The 21,671-nt window shown below is 42.6% G+C and overlaps 2 protein-coding genes across 2 annotated transcripts; both read right to left on the bottom strand.

The window, feature by feature from the left end:
• Positions 1-11,077: 11,077 nt before the first annotated feature.
• On the bottom strand, positions 11,078-18,203 carry LOC118425509. Its single transcript, XM_035834385.1, has 14 exons — positions 18,141-18,203; positions 17,669-17,800; positions 17,309-17,544; positions 16,868-16,970; positions 16,371-16,541; positions 16,014-16,148; positions 15,478-15,609; positions 15,015-15,218; positions 14,445-14,581; positions 13,826-14,041; positions 13,135-13,351; positions 12,729-12,821; positions 12,234-12,402; positions 11,078-11,293 (listed from the first exon to the last, which is right to left on the bottom strand). The coding sequence occupies exons 1-14, from the start codon at positions 18,201-18,203 to the stop codon at positions 11,244-11,246; spliced, it is 2,058 nt and encodes a 685-aa protein (XP_035690278.1). The 3' UTR covers positions 11,078-11,243.
• On the bottom strand, positions 17,463-21,207 carry LOC118429924. Its single transcript, XM_035840564.1, has 7 exons — positions 20,809-21,207; positions 20,283-20,466; positions 19,840-19,948; positions 18,944-19,163; positions 18,141-18,660; positions 17,669-17,800; positions 17,463-17,544 (listed from the first exon to the last, which is right to left on the bottom strand). Exons 1-5 carry the CDS (start codon positions 20,825-20,827, stop codon positions 18,263-18,265), a joined length of 930 nt encoding a protein of 309 aa, XP_035696457.1. The 5' UTR covers positions 20,828-21,207; the 3' UTR covers positions 17,463-17,544; positions 17,669-17,800; positions 18,141-18,262.
• Positions 21,208-21,671: the final 464 nt, after the last annotated feature.

Here is a 21,671-nt window from a genome sequence, read left to right as displayed (position 1 = left end):
ACATTTTTGTAATCCTGCCATATGTAACTTCTCTTTTAAGAATGCAGATTAGATGCTCGTTTGCATATGTCTGTCAATGATCTTCCTCACTACAAATGTTGCAAGTACCTATATGGAATTTATGCTATATAGTATCCCCTAATTATACATTATGCAAATAATGTAACTAAGACGTAAGTAAGTACATACTTACATGTGTACCCATTCCTCACATGTAGAGCATAGTAGGCAGTCTGTGCCTACGGTTGTCTGCCTGCACGTCCCGCAGGGGTACAGAAGGTGAGAGGCCATGCGTGCAATGCAGTCAGATGCTGTGTGATACTGTTGAGATCAAAGTACACAAATTTTACTTCAAGTTGCAGTTTTATTATAAAAGTTGTGGGAAGAAACTCAAGAACGGCTGGGTGGATTGGTTTCATACTTGGTGTGTTGGTAGTGTGTGATGAAAGCTGGAAATGATTAGATTCTGGGCCCCCTAGTGGCTCCCCTTGGTACTGCAGCGCAACTTCCGGTTTTGCTATCTCGGTGTTCTGAACATGCTATGGTCACTAGTATTAGATAGCTCTTGTGCTCAGGAAGAAATGACATAAGTTTGGGCCCCCTAGCATCTAGTTTTGGGATAGCAGGGGCATTTTTGTCAAAAACTAATGAAGAGGATAACTCAAGAAGGGAACAACGGATTTTCATGATTTTGGTGTGTAGGTACCTTAGACAATGTTGTACATGATAAGATACTAATTATGCAAAATAGGAGTACATTTGCATAATCAATGAGAATATTTTATAATAGCAGTTTTTTCAATGTATCTCTTGTTCCAGATATGCTATGGTCTTGACATTTAGGTGGTAGATAGCTTTTAGTGCCATAAAAAAAAATGGGACAAGTTTCAGAACTGCAGGGGCATTTTTGTCAAGACACTTCAAAGAGGATAACTGCAGAAAGGAACGACGGATTGGCATCATTTTAGGCATGCAGGTAGTTTGGGCAAGATGTTCATAATGATATGCATGTTATGCAAATGAGGACTTAATTTGTATAATTAATGAGGGAATTGTATAATTCCATTGTTTGCAATAACTGGAGTTCAATAAATGTAACACTTGTTAATTATGATAGGTCTAATATAAGCAGAAACCTAATACGGTAATGAAGAACTAATTTGCATAATTTATGTAAAAATTGCAAAACCGCCCATTGATTTTCTTTTGATTAATGCTTTTATAATTTTGACATGTGTGTGTTAGTCAATGATGAATAACACCATGCATAAATTATGTTAATGTGTTAATTAATTGCATGAAATTCACAAAAGCTCTCAATATTCATGGAGGTATGAGATCGCCGAAATCTAGTTGTTTATAAGTATTAATGGTTGTTGTTGTAGGTGTGTTGTATTTGTGTTCTATATACATTTGCCTGGTTGTATGTATGAAGATCGTTTTACATGATGAATGCTTTTAGGCCATTGTTATTAACAAGAAAGGCAAGCGTGCAAAATACCACTTGCACACTTACCACTTTGTGCTGAATAGGCGTACAATATGCAAATTAAGACAATCATTTCGAAAAATAGTGTTTTGTCAGTATCTCAGTAACTACGTGTACAATAGATAACATCATTTTTGTGTCAATCCACTTGTTTTTGAGGGGTAAAGAATCAGACTAAGCCATGTTAGTATTGATCACACCAACATTTTATTAGAAATTACAAAAATCAATTTCAGGGTACGTCCGAGTTGATATGTAGTTTTGTATTTTTATGTAGTTTGGTAATTGGATATTGCCAAGCAGATGTTGCAAGATTTTCTCTGTTCGTTTTTAGTAGCTGGCCTCACCATTACCACAGCCTGGAAGGCAACCAGCAACAGAACGGTCTGGAGATCTGAATACCAGGGTGCCATGCTCCAGTTTCCCAGTAGCAAGCGGAACTGAGTGAGTGAATGAGTTTTTTCGCACGTCGTGTTGTCAGCTGTTGTAGATTTGGGCCCTAAAGATAGTATCATGCACTGGAAATGTAGGGGCAATTTGGTGGCAGTCTTCCCAACTAACACCTGCTTGGTCGGTTTTAAATTGAATTCCTCTATTGTTATGCCATTGTTATTGACAAGGTTTTATCTGATGTTATTATTTTTTTTATGAAGTGAACTACAGTCAAACCTGCCCAAGACGACGACCTTGGGGACTGGCAAAAAACAATCGATTTGGACAGGTGGTCGCGGAGAAAGAGAATCAACTCAAACATGCCCGATGCAAAGTATAAATGGTTTCCGTTGTGTTTAATGGCAAATAGCAAGCACGTTGCACGCACGAATTCGATGCCCGGTACGTCCCGATAGCATGCTCACCCACGGGTGAATGTACATTACAGTTGGACTAAAGCACTCACACAGATCTTTCTTAAAAAGGTATGAGCTACACAGATCTTTCTTAAAAAGTATGAGGCTATATACGTTTTACCATGCATTCACTTTATAATGATATAGATTTTTTAAAAACTTATGTAACAACTAAATTCGGATTTTCTTACAACGATTTCGACACAAAATCACGCTAGTTATTAGAAAAAATCGATGATAACCTCAAGGAACTCAGACGTCTTAAACCTGAATACAGCTTCTTAAACCTGCATGCTACAGCTTCTTGAAGCTGCTACAATTTCTTAATTCTGTACAGAACTCCTAACACTACCAGCAACTCTGGAAATGTCTGGTAAGGAACTCAGACGTCTTAAACATGCTAAAGCTTCTTAAACCTGCTGAAGCTTCTTAATTCCATCCAGAAGGACTTAACTCTGTAGAAGAAACACATTGTGAGATGTGGATATGGCTTCAGGTTTCATAAGTTTGGAATTGGGCCATTCAGAGGTATAGATCTATATGTTCCTGTGACAGGAGAATTCCTACATGGTACAATTTCTGCACGTCGAGGATTGCCATGTGGATCACAGCTTTACCTGTTCAAATGGCTAATGTTGTTTTTGTTTGTTTGTTTGTTTATGTGTACAGAAGGACGGAGGTGTCAGACTGCAGTTTTACCTCTTCAGATGGCTAATGTTGTTTATTTGTTTGTTTGTTTGTTTGTTTGTGTGTGCAGGAGGACCCAGGTGTCAGACCGCAGTTTTACCTCTTCAGATAGCTGATGTTGTTTTTGTTTGTTTGTTTGTTTGTTTGTGTGTACAGGAGGATCGAGGTGTCAGACCGCAGTTTTACCTCTTCAGATGGCTGATGTTGTTTGTTTGTTTGTGTGTGCAGGAGGACCGAGGTGTCAGACCGCAGTTTTATCTCTTCAGATGGCTGACTTTGCTTCTGTCCCAGGAGTTCAAAATGCCAGGTAAGGGATGGCAGACTTCACCCCCTTACCCATATCACTTTGTGACCCTTCCACACACACACACACACACACACACAGTCAGACACTCAGAAGCACACATACACAACACACAGATGGACACATGCACACAATCACACACACACAGTCATACACACAGTCATACGTGCACACACACACACACACTCACAATCACACACTGTCATCTACACACACACACACAAACACACAATTCCACGCACAATCACACACACCCGCAATCACACACACACACAGTCTTACACACAGGTCATACGCGCACACACACTCACAATCACACACACTCACAATCAAACATTGTCATATACACACACACACACAGTCACACACACACTATCATTCACACACACACACACTGTCAAACACACACACACACACGCACTGTCAAACACACAGTCAAACACACACACAAACACACACACATACACACACACACGCACACACACACAGATAGCCATACACACAGATCTGCAGACATGTTTGTCAAAAATACTCCACTTTGGACTCAAGTAACAGTACAGAAATGTTGAATCTGTTGAAACTTTTGCATTACAATGGATGAAAAACTCAGCTTTTTAAATGCTGAGAAAAGGCCGCTTAATGCTTACGTCAATGGGGAAAAAATCGGGACCGAGAAAAAGCGGTCGAAATGGCCAGGTGGTCGCTGAGAAAAGGACGCTTAATGCTTACGTCCATGGGAAAAAAAATCGGGACCGAGAAAAAGGGGTCGAAATGGCCAGGTGGTCGCCGAGAGGAGGTGGTCGCTCGGGCAGGTTTGACTGTATTGGCAAATCTGGTAGCATGGTTAGATCAAGCAACCAAATTTAATGTAGTGCTATTAAAGTAGACTGTTGTCTGGTGAGACAAAAAAAAGACTTGAGATTTCTGAAGCACAGCAGTTAAGCTCTGGAGCAATAGAAAACCTCAGTTAAAACAAAGTGAGCAGAGCAAGACTTGTCGCTGGCATCATATCTTCGCCAAGGAAGTTATGCTTTTGATAGTAATATGTCTTTGCTAGATGGATTATTGTAGCAGGACAGCTGATGTTTTTGTTAAGTGATTTCCGGTACTACCTCTACCACAGACTCCCTGTTATCCAAGATTTCCTGTACCTCTTCCACAGACTCGCCGCTATTCACTAAAGCCTGTCAAGAAAAGGCTAAAATACAAGCAAGGAAAACCAGCCGGAGCCAAATCTCTGCTTGGAGAGTACACCTACTACCCCTAAGTATCTATCTAAGGCCACAGCAAGTAAATTTTACGGATGACATCAGCGTGCGCTTTAATTTTTGGCTGATTTCAGAAAAAAAAGCAAGAATTTTTTCTTTCTTCGGAAACGGTCAACATTGACAGGAAAGTACCAAAATGGGGAAATATTTTGTGTTGTAGGCTGATGATTGTACTTGATTCGTTCATGGCTTTGAAGGTTATTATAGCCTCTGGTAGGATTTCAACCCCTAAAATGGCTGTAAATTCTTTGTTATGGTCAAAAGACATTGTCAAGATGTTCGATTTCCCCATTGCAAGCAGAAAGAAGTGGGTGTCTGACTTTCAGCAGAGCAAGTTGACCCGCAATTGTTGATGTTTTTTCCTTCTCCCTTACCTAACATTATTGGGTGTCACCTGCAAAGTAATGATTACAATAATTTGAATTTTGGTACACATTCATATAAGACTTTAGACTTGACATCTATGCTTTGAAATCTGAGTTGTGCTTATTATTTCGGGGTGAGGCAGAGAACTTATTGATCACCCCTCGTAACTGTGGTAAAGACTGACTTAATGATATGTAAATTTATGTGAATGAGGGCTCGGTTTGCATAGTCAATGAGGGTGTTTTGCATTTGAATTGTGCAGTAACTTGGTTCAATAGGAGCATCAATAGATATGAATACAAGTAACATGTATGTAGGTAATAACATGATTTGTGTAATTAATAAGAAAGTGGGATAATGCTGTTATGATAAATGGTAGCATATCTTTTTTTGTTGACATATGTTTCCTACCCATTAAAACACAAGTAGGTGACTATTGACACAAATATAATACTATACTGTATACTCAGGGCTCAAAATACTGGGTGCATGTGCACCCAAAATTGGAGCTGTGCATCCAATTATTTTCTGTAGGTGCAAATATTTTCTTGGGTTTATGTATAAGATATCAACGTGTACAAGTATACATCATATTCTTGACATCTAAGGGTTAGAAAGATAATAAAAATGTCTGTCATGGTACTTGTTTAAGAATTTGATAGCTTGTAACTATGTTTTGTTATTAGGTTTTTCTGACATTCTACGTAAAATTTAAGTGGTGCATCCAAAAAAATTTTGGTGCACCCAATTTTTTAAGCTGGGTGCACCAGTGCACCTAATCCCCAAAATGAATTTCGAGCCCAGTATACATTTTAAACATTTCATAAGCACTCTTCAGTGGATCTGGAAAACACTTTGTATTTTGGCCAATAGTTCACTTCATTACACAACGGCAAACACTATATGCCCTTTGTTGACTTTTGGTATATCTTCATGAATGTCTTTGTCAATTACTGCAGGTACAACACAAAATTATGTCAACACTCTACTAGTTGCACAGGACATGGATTTACAATAGGTGTGTCAGTTTTAATGGCATTTTTTCTTTGCTTTCAGGGAGTCTAATCATCATCTCGTCTTGAAGTTTTCAAGAACATTCATGGCTCTTCTCCTCCATCATCATCATCCAGGCGTCCCTTCCAGTCTCCTTTTATGGTTCAACATGCATCCTTCCACAGTCGGTTTGCAGATGAAGATCAGAATAGAGATGTGCCAAAGTATTAGATTTATTTTTAATATTTCATTTTCATTGCAACATTTTTTGTACTATCACCACCACCAGCCATGATAGGTCAAAGACACCACCCCTAGTGTTATGTTCTGACAGGAGCTTTGTTCATTACATTTACAGGTAGATGTAGAAAGATAAATGAAGATGTAATTGTTTTCTTTTAATTTGAACAGCTTAATTTGTACACATGTGCAGGCAACAGGTCCTAGTATTCTAGACTGACAGAATGAAAACGGTTTTATTTGTGGAAAGAAATGCTCATCTTATTCTATCTATAATGATTTCAATGTTAACAGTAGTGTTACACCAAAAAACAGTTACTCAAGCAACTGGATATGATTTTGGAAATGGTCAGATGTGTCAAACAACCATACCATGTATTTCATCAGTGATACTGGAGAAATCTTGTTGGAGAGAGATTTTAGACACCTTATAATTGATGTTGGATGTCCCATCTTCATTGACGTAACACCAGTGTTACTGTATAATAAAATACAGGAATAAAAGACTGGTTGGTTGGTTGTTTATTTGCTTCAGTTCTTCTCACCAGGTTTATGGTCTTCAAATTTGAAAGTGTAGGTATTATTTATGATTGTAATACTATCCTTTTAATAAAATTATCAGTCACTCATAAAGATCTGTCAATAAATAGAGACACTTCAGTGTCAAACGACCTTTATCCCTAGCAAATTTTAGCTAATTTGACGTATATTCGTTGCATCTTTTTTTTTAAACGTGCGTTTCTTCTTTGATTCACCCACACCTTTCAGGTACCAATATTATTGCCACAGATTAAAAAGTTTCATATTTTAAATTATATTGAAGATACAAACATGGCTTTGGACGTGTTGGTTGTGTTCTTCATACTTTAAGTGATGTATAGTATATACAGCAATGTATGGTGGAAGTAAGTTGGGGCCCCCTAACATTATGTACTGGAACTGCAAGGACAGAAGCTACATAGAAGATGCAAACAATTTTAAAACATTCGACAGGGCATCAGACATTTCATTGACGACGTTCACAACCCTGTTTAAAGACGGTAATCAAACGTGAATATTTTTTGGACGTTGATAACAAAGGAAACCTACATATGACAAAGGAAACCGACATGTAACTCCCTTTCATCCTTCAGACAAAAATATAATTATTTTAATAATAGTTTTTTTAAATATATCAACAAGTGTGGAACTATAGTATTATGGTGCTTCTTAGGGTGAGGAATGATATTTCTACCCCGTTTAAACAGCCTGCGCGGATGAGAACAGAGCTTTAAAACACCGTGGTGCAACTAAGTTTAAGTATATGGACTTAAGGAAACGCTCGGTTTTCCCGCGCGCAGTCTTAAAGCTGTCACCCGCACTGCAATCTCCATCGTTTTGATAGAAAACTTAGTAAAATATGTCGATTTTAACGATTCCAAGTTAAGTCGGACCTACCACCATTAAATCTCACCTTGTTTTCGAGGCTTTTCTGTCAACAACGGAAGGATTGGCCTCTCACATACTGCGGGCGGACCGTGCAATACCTTCAAAAATTCAAAGATGGCGCGAATAAATGACGTCACATCAGGCTATTCCATTTTTACCACTTTGGTAATTTTATTTTATCAATCGTCACATATACTACATAGGCAACGAACATGATATATTATCACTAAAACAGATACGATATTTAATGTAATTTGCTGAATATTTTCATGATTGAAAGTGAAAAGGGGGTTTGAAAACCAATTACAGAAACTGACGATTCTTAGAACATCCCTCCTTCCTCTATACAATTGGTTAAACCCGATAAATATGGCCGACGTGACAGCGCAGATTTGACATGGTCTTCTTCCTCAGAAAAGTTCTAATTTTATAGTATAATTCAAAGTTCAGATCTGTGCCAGCATTCCTCGGGGTCGTCATCCTTGTTAGCACGTCAAGTCGAGGTATCGATGGTCAGGAATCTCCTCACACCGACGTTTTGGCGATGTCACTGCCGGTCACCTAGCGCCTGTTTGAAAACGGTTTAGAATTTTTATTTACACAAAGAAAATACTTTGGATGGTATATACAGTGACTGTGACAGTCTATGAAACGTTGAGCCCGAGTTGACTAGAGTGTTTACGAAGGTCCGAGTTGACCAGGGTGTAGGTCCGAGTTGACCAGGGTTTAGGTCCGAGTTGACCAGAAATTGCTAGGTCCGAGTCGGTAAAGGTCCGAAGCGTCCGACATCCCTGGCAGAATGTGTAAAGCACAACACAACCAACGTATGGGGGGGGGGTAGGCAATACCATTCACCGTCTCCTTACGAAACGATTTCTCCCCCAGCGAAGCGGTGGACTTCCTCCGAAATGAAAAATTCCTCCAGGTTCAGTTGAAGAACCCGATAAGTCCCGAACTTGGAGTAAAGAACGAGAAAATCGTTCCGTCGGATTCGGGTTTCCAGGCCCCTCGCTCGACCTCTTGGGCAGTTCCGACCTTCTGACGTCATCCCGTTGGCGCGCCTTCGCGTTCGCGCTTCCTAATAAGGGAGGTCATAGTGCTTACAAATGAAAGTGGCGGGAACTCCAAATATTTATTTTCCTCTCCCTCAATGTCTTGTTCATTGATCATAAAATATCAGCTAAAAGAGGTGTACCATTGATCGAAAACGTCTATGAGGTTGCGGCTACAAAACAAGAACTGTAAAACACCTTTAAACTAACGTTATAGCTCTAACTCAGCAACAGTACTAAAACACACAGGAGGGAACAACATCTGTTAGAGAACAGGTCCCGACGTTAACAACATGGGGATTTCTGTGTGAAAAATTTGCGCGTGCAAAATTTCTTTCTGCGTGTGCAAACTTGATATTTAGAAATCACTAGAAATTCCTTGAAAATGGAGGGAACAAGGTTTTGTCGTGTAGAATGCAATACTCAGTTAATAATAGGATACTTAATTCCATTTTGTGTCATCGTATTTGAACCTTTAACCTTAAATCTCCCAAAAGGTTTCGAATCTCTTGGTAGCCAGCCTATCTATTCTCAAGTGACCTGAAATTTAAACAAAGATTTCGGGAAACAGGTGCAAAATCTTAACATTTTTCTGACTAAGAACTTTGTACTGCACTTTTTCGGACATGTTTCATGAACTTACTTTTTTCACGCGCCAATTCTTCACACGCACAGAACCCCAACCAACAACATTTAATGATTTATGCATTTCAACATGAACGTAATAACCCCCTGACATCATCAGTGTGGAAAACTAGTTGTGACTTTTATGAAACGTAACGATAATGGACAAAAGACAAAGAAATATCGACAATAATTAAAGTATGATACCTTTGAATTGTGCGGTGAAAGTATTTTTCAATTTGCCTATAGCAGGAAAATGGTGTGTATAATGTGCAGATGTGTATCTCAACTGAATAATACTACATTCACCAGCTTTTTTTTTTTACTTAGAATCTAAAAATATCTTGGGTTAATGTTTGATAAAACACTTTAAGAAAGGCATTTCATAACTTAAATAAGAGAGGGAGAATGTACAAAACTTCTACTCCAGCGTGATTAGAATAACTCAAGGTTCAAGAACCTTTAACTCAGCAATAGCCAAGCCCCCCAGAGCTGGCTGAGATTGGCAAGTCATGATTGAACAGCTAACATCATCAAACTGCGGATTTGTTGCCTGTCTTTTTTACCTGCAGCTCCGGGGATTGTTGCTCGTGTCTATTATCCGACGGGGCCAATGTTGCCAAGATAGATTTGAAACGGCTGTAATGTCAGATATGAAGCCTTTGTGGCAGTACAATGGCGAAATGGAGGCAGCCGCATGGGCCAAAAGCACACTTTTCATAGCACCACCATTTAATGATCACCTGTCATAGAACGGTTGGACAGTGAAGGATTGCAAGACGATGCTATGTGCAAACGCTACGTGCGATATTTGGTTCAAAGGCCAGAAGGCCAAACCACTTTGAAATAAGAGCATGTGGAGGATGTAATGGCTCCGTGGATTGCTGTACACAGAAATTTGAACATGTTCTTAGTGTCAGTGTTTAGACTTATGCCGCGGTAACTTTTTATTGTAAGTTTAAATACATAGAAAGCCATATGAGACTAAAAATGTAATTGAAAAAAAAAAGTGTGTTAAAGTTATTGGTCTCCTTGGCATTTTTCGGTCTCGTTGGCCTTTTTCGGAGTCATGTATACATTGTACTATATACTCTGTTTTGTATACGTACTGTAACGTTACATAGTGTAGGGGTGCATGCCTGGTAGCGTCGCCTACCGTTGAGTGTCTGTACTTCAGCGTCCTTTCAGCTTTCTGGTGTCCACACCAATGATGACGGAGTAAAATACATGTACAATGTATGGCTTACAGCTACTGTTACTGGCGTGTGTCGTGGTCTTCTCTTCAAGATACTAGTTGATTATTTTCATGATCGATCGCCAATAAATGCTTGACGGTCCTCATGATCCCTCATGACAGGACGTACAAGATGGGGTCCGTAGGATATTGTTTTGCCCTACAACATTGTCACCGTATTTTGTATCTGCATTAGAATTTAGAGTCTTTACCAACAAGACATGAACAGGATAAGCTAAGCAAACAAGTCACACACGGACGTCCGGACAGAAAGATGATGGTTGTCGGTTTAATCTTATGGCTGATTACCACACCAGATGTACGTACTGGACAATCAGAGGTTGGTGGGGGAAGATTGTGACCTGACCTTCTTATCATCTGACCCGTTTTCTGTCTGCCTGACGTGACACATCCACTGCGGCCATCAGCGTTAGTTCCAGTATGCAGTTGATGGGGCCGACAGACAGTAAAACGGGTCATCTGATAAGAAGGTCACAATCTTCCCTAGCAATCTCTGCTTGGAGAGAACAGGTCAAAGAGAAAATTCATGTAGAGATACATATACGTATTTTATTAGTATTATTGCTGTGTTGTGAGAACTAAACAATAACGCCGTACTTCTGGGTACACGTCACAGCAAGACCAACACAGTGACACAACAATTTCCTTTCGCTAGTTTCAGGATTCTACTAGCTGATTACTGACGTTCTTCAGCCCTGCTGCTGGTGCCTCTTCATCATCATATCTGCATACGCCCTCTCTGTGAAAGAATTGCAACATTGTTAGGCACGCTTGACATGTGTAATAGTTCAAGACTACATGCTTCATCGGGCTAAGAGTTTACCTGAGCTAGAATACGAGTATGTCAATACGCAAGTAATACGGACTCCTGTGACTGATACTTTGCATGTTGTGCGGCTATTCTTTATTTGAAACATTGGCTTCATCTATACACTATACAGTGTACTATATATTGCTGTTCCAACCGGTCCACTCACGTTCATATACGTACACAGACACAGACACACACACGCATACACACACACACACATACACAAGTACACAGACACACACACAGACACACACACATGTACACACACGCGCGCGCACACACACACACTCTCTCTGTAACACACACACACATGCAGACACAGACACATCAATCAATCAATCAATCAATCAAAAATGGTTTATGAGTAAAACAAAGTACTGGCAGCCAGGGGCTGAATTGTGACTTGTTGTACATTAAAAAAGTCTCTGCTTACTTAATATAATTAACATACACAATCAATTTCTAGCACGTGATTGCACATTAAAACAAATGATCTCGGAAAGTATTGCTGTTTGGGTAGTTCATCTAACATGAATAAAAACATAGTACATAGTTTACAGTTCATAAACATTGTCATTTTTTCTCGTTGAGAAGCCTTAGCATTGATGGTACCGGACTGTTGCGGAATCTTGTAGTGCGGAAGGTAGGTAAGGTCAGTGTTTGTGAATTCCGCAGGTTACGGCCAAAGACACACATACATAGACACACACACATGTACACACGTACACACACGCGCGCGCGCGCACGTACACAAACAAACACACTCACACACACACACACACTCTCTAACACACACACACACACACACACACACACACAGGGAGATAGATAAACAGACAGACAGACAGACAGACAGACAGAGACTCACCGAATATTTTGTCCTTGGTGGCGTACTCCTGTGACAGGTAATACCCAGGACCGTGGCGCATGCGCCGTAGGTTGAACAGGTCCTTAAAGAAGTTGAGAGCGGCCTGTGCGATCCTGACAACAGAGCCCGGGATGTCCGAGAAGTTCACCTCAAGATCCAGGGATGTGCGCTGGAATAGCAACAGATTTACCTTGTATTACACATATGGGCGGGTCTTGTTTCCTACCTCTTTTTTATTGGCCATGTTCCTTTTATTTTAACAAGTGCTCGTGGATGGTTGAATGCAAGATCGGTAAGCACTTACAGTAGTAATGTATGTTGACATATACTAGTATATTGTATATGAATCATGCTTTCAAGATTCATGTACTGGTATTGGTATAATGTCTTCGGGAAAGTCTGATTTCCGTTTATTTAAGTAAATTTGACAGTCCTAAAACAGATGATGACCAGTATGTTAAGTGACAAGTGTAATCAGTTTTGTTGCTGTTTTACCTGTCCGAAAACCGTCAGGTCCAGGTAGGTGCGGATGTACGTATTGTCCAGACTATTGACATTCAGCGTTGTGTCGAAGCGCACCTCGTGCAGCTATGAAGGAAATTGGAAATATTGTAAAGATTTTGGAGTTTGCTTCAGTTTTATGGCGCTCTATCTTAGACCTTAAGCAATTACGAATTAGGCCTGCGTCACATTTACTACACAAAACGTGAAAAGAATAGTCGTGTGCATTATTTGTGTATATTTTACGTATACATCTCTATTTTTCGTTTCCACAAATATTCCGGTTGGGCCCCGGTTTGGAAATGTGACGTTATCTTTACTCCAACGGTCTGGACCGCCCTGATTTTCGAAGCCAAACACTGTATAGAAAAAAAATGGTGAGTCAGCTGTTCGGTATTACCTGGAAGATGTCCATGAGCCAGTTGACGGCGAGCTCCACCCAGCCGCTGGTGGCCTCCACCAGGTTCAGGGTGCCCGTGGCGACGTCCAGTATGTTGCAGGTGCCCTGGGCCACAAACTCCACGGCGATACACGAGCCCTGGCACAGGTGGCTCACCGCCTGGCACCCGTAGTCCACTAGTCCGTCACAAAGCAGGTTGAAGCGAGTCTGGTCGGACCTTCGTAATGACACCGGCAGCATGGGCAGGATAGAAAGTTGCCTTATTTGTCAATGAAGGTTAGACACAGGCATAAAAACCAGCTTCTTCCAGATCACCTCAGTGTGACTGACGAAAGATAGTGGATACTATCGGAAACGTCTGACCGTTTCCAAAAACATATCTAGTTGCTTGAGTAACTGCTCTTTGGCATAAGGGTAGACACAGATAGGTGACAAGATATGCCATACATAGCAGTTACTCAAGAAATGGGAAAACCATATCAAGTTTTTCAAAATCATACTAAGTTGCTTGAGTAACTGCTAGAAGAAAGTTGCCTTGATTTGGTCAATACTTTCATTGCCTGGGTGCACTAAGGAAATTTTGTTGTGTTTATGGGTTGGTGCTATGGGTTAAGCGCATTGATATTTCATAAGCAGTTGGGGTAAAATTTGCAAATAAACCGTTGCGGATGATGCAGTTACATCATGTTACCTTTGTGCCAATCGGAGAGCAGCGCGCCTGCGCCGGCGCCCCCAGCTGCTGAAGAAGTCCTCCACCTCATTCCACGCCGCCACCGCTCCGTCCGCGATGGTGTTCCCCGCCTCCACGAACCAATCGCCGACCGTGCTGGCGGTGTCCACGATAAAGTTACCGACGTCGTCGAAGAAACCGTTACAGTCGTCTGCTGCCTGCTGACATCTCATAGTCCTTTCAAAGAAAGACATAGACCCCATTCACATTGAAAAAAGCAAGCGGATTAAACATTGATTCGTCACTAAGCTTGTGGCGGGAAAAAGCCTTTTGGCGGCAGAAAGTTGGGGTACCAACGATGATGTGATTCAATAATCTGTTTCGGTGTGTTATCATTGCCCAAACATTACATGAATAAGACATTTGTTTTCTGTCTCTTTTTTTATACGTGTCAATGGACATGTTACTGGTTGTCTCTTGGGCGGTCAATACAGTGAATTACAGAAACTCAGGTAATGTGTCCGACCCTGGACCTTTACCGGAGGTAAATGCGATGATTTCATAATATGAGCTTATGGAAAAAAATTAATTTTTTTTCTGACAGCCGTATCGTTATCATGTTCAAGGCTATTCTACGTACATGCAGTTCTCGCACTGGATGTCCAGGACTCGCTGACACTCGAGTTTGGCGGCGGCCACGTCGTCCCTCGCTCTGCGCAGGGCACTGTGGGCATCGTTGAAGGCAGTGTCCAACCACCTAGATATCTGATCCACTAGCTGAAATATATAACCGAAAATAATTTCATCAGGTTGGTAGATCATAGGACATAGGAGTTTTCTTTTACACAACCAGTTAATCTCACCTGCTGACGTTTTGCTGCCCTAACATCGGTTACATATAGCGGCGAGAAGCAATGTTGTCAATGCAGTTTGAAGCAAGTACATGTAGCAAAAAATCACGACATTTCCTCTCGAGATGACATAAGAAAAACTTTGATGTTTTCTACATGTGTTTGAACAGCATGTAACACTAGCTCACCTTTATCCGCTGTTGGACATATATCCGTTGTTTTGAAAAATGTGGTTTCAATCTGCAATATTTTTCTAATCTGAAACCAATATTTATCGACAATATTCCTAAATACACTGTTTTTAAAAACAACGGATATAGGTTATCCCGCGGATAAAGGCGAACTAACGTTAAACACACCTGGTCGATTCCGGTCTTGAACGTGACCCTGGCCGTGAAGGGCAGGCTGGTGACGTCACCCCCGAACGGTGCGGACAGGTACAGCTCCGTGTCGAACAGACCGAACAGGTTCTGATGTACCCGCGCCTCTAACCGCGCGTCGGACAGCGTCAGGTTCAGGTCATGGCTCACCCCGAACAGCTGACAGGACCCCTGGATGTGGACCTGTGGTCAACACGCAACAGTAGTAGTACGGCCTCCTTCGGTGGATATTGACCATGATAAAATCCTAATTGATATCAGCCCAACAGCGTCGACTGTGAATAAACAGTCCTATACGAGAATGAGAGTCTCTGCCGCACAGGGCACATCTGTAACGTTACATCAAGAAGTAGTGCACCAGTATAGAAATGAATACTTGGGGCCCGGGAGGTGTCCACCAATGCAAATAAACACACAAACAAACAAACAAACAAACACGTACGTCCAGGACAAATGAAGGCAACATGCGAGTCTCCAGATGCATGATGGGCCCAGCCGTGCTGTCACCTCTAGCCCTGGTGAGCACGACGAAGTTTCCCAAGTTGAGCGGGTCCAACCGAATTGCACCCAGCAGCTAGAACCACACAAGAAAGACGCTGTATTTTGTTCTCTCACTCTCATCTATGTGTTTCGTACACACAAAATAGAAGAGATCATGAGTTAGATAGATCCGTTACCCTAAAACTATTCTGTCACTGTACGGAAAATATATATAGAATATCTATACAGTAGAAGCAATTGCACAACGGATAATCGCACACTTCTGTTATTTGCACGAAATCTCTAAATCCCGTGGTAGTGCGGTCCAGCTTAATAACTTCGCTTTGCTGCACCATTCGGATAATTGCACGAAATGCACTGGCAAATGGGGTGTGCAATTAAGGGGTATAATGGCCATGCTTGAATCAAATGACCGGAACTACTTGTGGCCCGTTTATTATCAATATTTCCAAAGGTGTTCACATAGGAAGAGCGTACTGATGTAGGCGACATCCTCAGCACGGAGTCCAGCGCGAGGCCGAAGACGGCGATCTTGCCTGTGAGCGTCAGGCCGATAGGGATGAGCGGACCGCCAGTGGACGTCAGATCAACCTCACGTACGGCACCGGACGCCTGGAGGGGAGGACAACAGGTGATTTGAGCATGTATGAGGGGTAGGGAAAGCAATAACGGTTCGTATTCACCGGCCCAGGACATATATTTGCTTCTCTTTCGTACTCGTGTTTCTTGCAACGCCCAACATAATATACCAGTAGAAAAGTCTTGATTAAAAAGGGAGACGATTCAATGAAAAAAGAAAGACGGGCAAAAGTCCACAGAGAGAAGGAACCACACCTCCAGTCCCGTCGGAAAGCCCGAGTTTCCGATGGACGTGGGCATCTGGAAGTCCGACCCGAACACCCGCAGCAGTTTCTGCAGAGTGACCGCTTCAATCCGCCCATAGAAGTAGTTGTCGTCCGGATGACTGCTCAGTTCGACGTAGACTTGGCCACCAAAGCAGTTTCCCTACAGATATCATCTCTACGTCACAATCACACAACAAGTATGCAGGGCTTGCCTTTCACTCTAGACGGCTATGGTCTAGCTCACGCCATTCTCATGATAGAGTCTCGAAACCAAGCAAAAGACTGAAACGTACCACATTGGACTGTACTATAAGTGTCGCCTATTGCTAGATTGATTGGAACAGAAGAGCCGTGTCCCATTGTACAATGTAGGAAGGCAATGAGAGCAACATAGAGAATCATGTCAATGTGCTCCAATATGGTTTTATTTACAAGATATAGTGACGGGATGCACGAAGAAGAAAAAGATAAAAAGTTTTCGCGTACGGTTGCGGAGTAGTCGGCCCTTGAGAAACAGTTGGAGCCTAGCTGTAACAGGCCGCCGAACTCTCCGCCAGTCGGTAACGGGGCGCCAACAGTGAACTGCAAGCTGTCAGGAAAGGAAGGCAGGGTGGTCAGCGTTAACTAGTAGCAAAAGCCATGTTATAATGTTTTGCAAGTACAAATGTACATGTACAGGTATAAAAGAATATCTATCATTAGTTATTTCCATTTATGTCTCCAAAGAACTTCAAGAAGTAGAGTGTCCTAAGGCTAAGGTAAGACATTCAGTGTACGTAACGACTTGATGTCATAATTCTAGTTTTCGAAAACGTGCACTGCGTAGAAAATTTCATTCGTGGAGGAGCCATTCGAGAAACACCTTTGGCAATGCTAGTAAGTTGACTTGAAAGGGTAGTAAGTGCCCAAGTTATAATATGCACTCACCCCATATTGATGTTGCCGAACGACAAGAAGTCTATACCAAAAGCTCGTTCCCAGACTCCCCTCATGTAAAGGGCACCGCCGATGGTCGGAGTTCCCACAAGCCAGCGCAGTTTCCCGCCAACATTCAGGTACTGTGTGCTGGACGTCCCGTGCACGTGAGCCACCGTGCCTTGGACGGGGAACTGCATCCCCACTTGGAAACCAAGTCCATAGGTGGCCGTGCGTCCGCGTGAGAACTACAAAACCGGAACAGTCATTGAAAGGAAACAGGATGTTGTTCGCTAGATCTAAGTTGATGTACTTTTAGTGGAATGAAGTTAACCTCTCGCTTAAAAAAACAGCACCATCCTCCTTGCTTACCTCCATGAAAAGTCCCACGGAGCTGAAGGTCAGTGCCCCCACGCTGACGTCCTGTAACCCGCCGCTGACGGCAATGGAGGCCGCGGACATCTTTCCGGTCAGCAGAAGCGCGGTGTCGTCGCCCAGCAGCATCTGAAGCAACCGATATCTAAATTGTATTCATTTCTCTCACAGAACGGGCAGGTGCACACCCTCAGCAAGCCGTCTGATAAATTGAATAAAACTATGTAACTATGTACTCTCCAAACAGAGAATAGGCTCCGGCTGTTCTTTGACGTTTTAGTCGTTTTTATCGTGCTTTCTATTTTGTACCATTTCTTGATGTCTTGCTGCCTAAGGGCTCGAGACATCAAGAAAGAGTACACAATAGAAAGCACGATAAAAACGATTCAAAACGTCAAAAACAGCCGGTGCCTAACCTCTGCTTGGAGAGTAGTAACTATGGATATTACGATAGCATTGTACGACAGACCTTTGACACTTGACAGAATGTCTCTCCACCACAGTCCGGCGGCAGCTGCGCCCTCAGAACCATGTGCAGATCCTTGGGTACGGTGTGGCCAAGCTCCGAGGCCAGCGGCTCCTCCCTGTATCCTAGGCATGGAGTCCCCAAAAGATTGGTCTCGTTGTCGGCAAATGACAGACCAACCTGTGGAGAATAGGACACCCTGGGCCTAGATAGGTCGCTTCATTTTCATAAGGTGAAGTACTGTATGTCATCGCGTTCAAGTCAGTGCAAACATTTAAACGGGTCTGTTTCGTAATACCAGTGGGAATATGCTGGAAGTAAGAAGTCACTCTAAGCATGCAAACGTGGTAACATACACTTACCCCAAATCCGGGGGTGGCGATAGCTGAAAGGAAGGGAATGTCCTGTCCTGTAACTGTGTGGACCAGACCCTGAAGAGACTGACTCTCCACGATCACACCCGTGGACAAATGGTATCTCCCATCTGTCAGTCTGACGACGACATCGATGTAGGTTGGTACACCTGGCCGGGGACATGTGAGATCACAGATCAAGTTGTTAGCTGTTGAAAGTTGCGGTCGAAATGGAATCGTGAATGGACCAAATGAGTACGCATGACATTTTATCTGCGGAATCATAATATACTGTTTTGCACCGCGCGATTTTCAGAATTCTAACTTGTATATGTTATCGTCCTTCAAGTCGACTTTCGTCCGTCACAAACTATCAGCCTTATCTATCTCTCTACTACACATCTCTCCGCACTGTTGCTCCCAGTTCGCCGAAATTGCAAGTACGTTACCTACCCGCAAGTGACGGCAGATCTACTGTCCCAGATATCTGCAGACCGGCCTGCACGCCCCAGTCGTCCGTACAGACGGTCAGGGTGGGGGACTGGAACACCGTGTCCTCCAGCCCCACCCTGCCCACGGTCTCCCCGTACACGCCCTGCGGTGCGGGGATATAGAACTGCCGCTCGATGTCACGGAACGGTAGCGGGGAGGGGGACGTGCCCGTCACCGAGAACTGTCGTGGTAGCAACAAGGGAAATGGTTTCACTACCGTGATAGGCTGATAAATGCTTAGGTCACATTTCCATAGCGGGGCCCGGCCGGGCAGCTTTCGGGAGCGAAAAGAATGATATTAAAGACATCAAAATACACAAAATGACAAAATAAGATTCATGAGAATGATCTGTATATATTTCTAGGTATACAGTTTGATTTCTCGCTTTTTTAAACATCCCGGCCGGGCCCCGCTTTGGAAATGTGACTTAAGCCAAAGACAGCAGCTTCACTTTCCTTGATTTGGTAGCAACATGGTAAATGCGCCAAAAAGCAGTTACTCAAGCAACTGGAGATGATTTTAGAAAAGGTCAAATCGTTTTCAAAACCATATCCAGCTGCTTGAGTAACTGTTTTTTGCGTATCTTATCACCTAGCCGTACAGAAGTTTTCAACGATGCTTAAAAATAAAAGGACACTTTATTTGTTCACACGAAAAAAGGCCAAGAAAGCACTTTTGGGATTAGCTCATACAAAAATCACCCATCTGCTTTGTTAAGGGCGTGCGTAGCCCACTACAATTGAAGTAAGTTTTGAATAGTAATGTTGCTGGCGTATTCTGTTCTTTCGATCCAAGTTGTCTTTTTCATCTGTCAATATTCAGAACGATAAAGCGCAAACAGACGTGACTAACTAACCTTTCCGTCCCTTGTTGTCAGGGCACGGACGCTGAAGGTCGCATTGCCGATGACGTAACTACCAAGAGCTGAGAATGAGGCCGACGTGGAAGTCACGTGGTACGTAAACCTGAGATTTGACATATTGTTCCTTTTTTAGAGAAAAATATCATAAAACTGGGCTGTTACGACTTGTGGACTCAAGAAGACGATTCTTTTACTTATATCTATTTATTTTTCCGGTTGGTATGGACACTACGGTTTTCTAACATAACACGGATTCATGGATGGCGGGCAGAGGACCTTCAAGTCTTAAAGACAAATAAGGGCATGGACTTTTGAAATTATCACATAGGCAATCGAAAACAAGTACTTTCAAAGAAGTTTCGTACAAGCAACTTCGCAGTTACGAAAATTACATAAAGTCAATTACCTCTCATAGTGTAATATAGAACCACAATCACCTGACATTTGTGACAGGGAGTGACGTATATTCCGACATGGTCTGACCGGTGAAGACGTCCGTTCCGACCAGCTGTCCGTTTTCCACATCCACCGTTATGAGCGGCACCTGCGCAGTAGCCGGCGGTGGAGAGTATCCGGGCAGCGGATCGGCCAGCATGGATACCGTCTGGTACGTCGGATGGCCTTCACAGAACAGTTTAAAAAGTACGTAAACGCCTCGTCACGAAACTGGCTGATTTGGCTCAGAAAGTCTTAGACGTTAAAAAGGCGGGGGACAAATTCATTATTTGGAAGTGCGTAGTCGTATGATAAGCAGCGCTACGACGTGTATATCACCCACCAACAATTTTCATAAAAATGTGGACAAAAAACATCAGATAAAAAGTCTATAGCGTAAGCCACTGAAATTTAACGTAAGAAGAGAAAAATACACAAAATACTGGTAGTAATAGATATAGCGGCCAAGAGAACCCATTGCACCACGAATTTAAGTTTTCGATTAAGAAATGCTCAACGCGTGCAGACCTGCTGTTGCTTCCGCCATGGTGACGGGGACGTGAAACAGTACCTACTGACGGTGGCGCCGTCATCCCGCGTCTCCTGTAGGGACAACACCTGTGCCTGCGTCCTCAGAACAGCCTCAATGCCCGCGAACGTCGAAAAGACGACGTCAGGGACACTGTGGCCGCTCAGCGGGGAGGACGTCGCAACAGCACCGGGCCAGCAGTCCGCTGTACTCAGCGGAGTGACATTGCCGCGGGCCGACCCGCACACACTCAGCAGCAACAGGACAAGGCGGGAAAGAAGGGTCATTGGCATTCTCATACGCATTTCCCCAGACGACAAAGCGTAGCGTAGAATGAAGTGGTCAGTCTTTGTTGTGCTGCATCTTATATTACGATGGTGGCGTGACGTAAACTGTGACGTCATCTCCGCAGGTATGGGTTAGAAGACGAGGTTTCAGACTTGATACCTTTTTATGTCATAAGTTCGTTTTAAGAACAATTCAGTTGAAAAATAATAAATCTACACATATTGCACAAATGATAAATTGAATTTGCGATTCTACCAAGAGCGCTTCTTCTTTACCGAAAAAAGTAAAGAAAAACCAGCCGGAACCTAACCTCTACTTGCAGAGTTACATGTCGCCTTGGAAACCTGAGTTGCATAAGTAAGACTCCCCAGGCCAGTTTTCCGAATTATACGATTCCCGTACCACCCGTAAGAAGGCGTGGTGGATGCTAGATATCTCGGGCTGCTCCATATCTAATAAAGGAAGGTAATATTTGCCACGTTTTGTATCAGCATCAGCCATCATATTAGCCGGCACACAGTTTACTTACTGATAACAGAAGGCGTACTGTCGGGCACTTAATTCTGCGTCCTAG

This window comes from Branchiostoma floridae, chromosome 1, assembly GCF_000003815.2.
Source record: "Branchiostoma floridae strain S238N-H82 chromosome 1, Bfl_VNyyK, whole genome shotgun sequence".
Classification (NCBI taxonomy): domain Eukaryota; kingdom Metazoa; phylum Chordata; class Leptocardii; order Amphioxiformes; family Branchiostomatidae; genus Branchiostoma; species Branchiostoma floridae.
The sequence above is the reverse complement of the archived record's forward strand: the minus strand, read 5'-3'. Positions and strand labels throughout refer to the sequence as shown.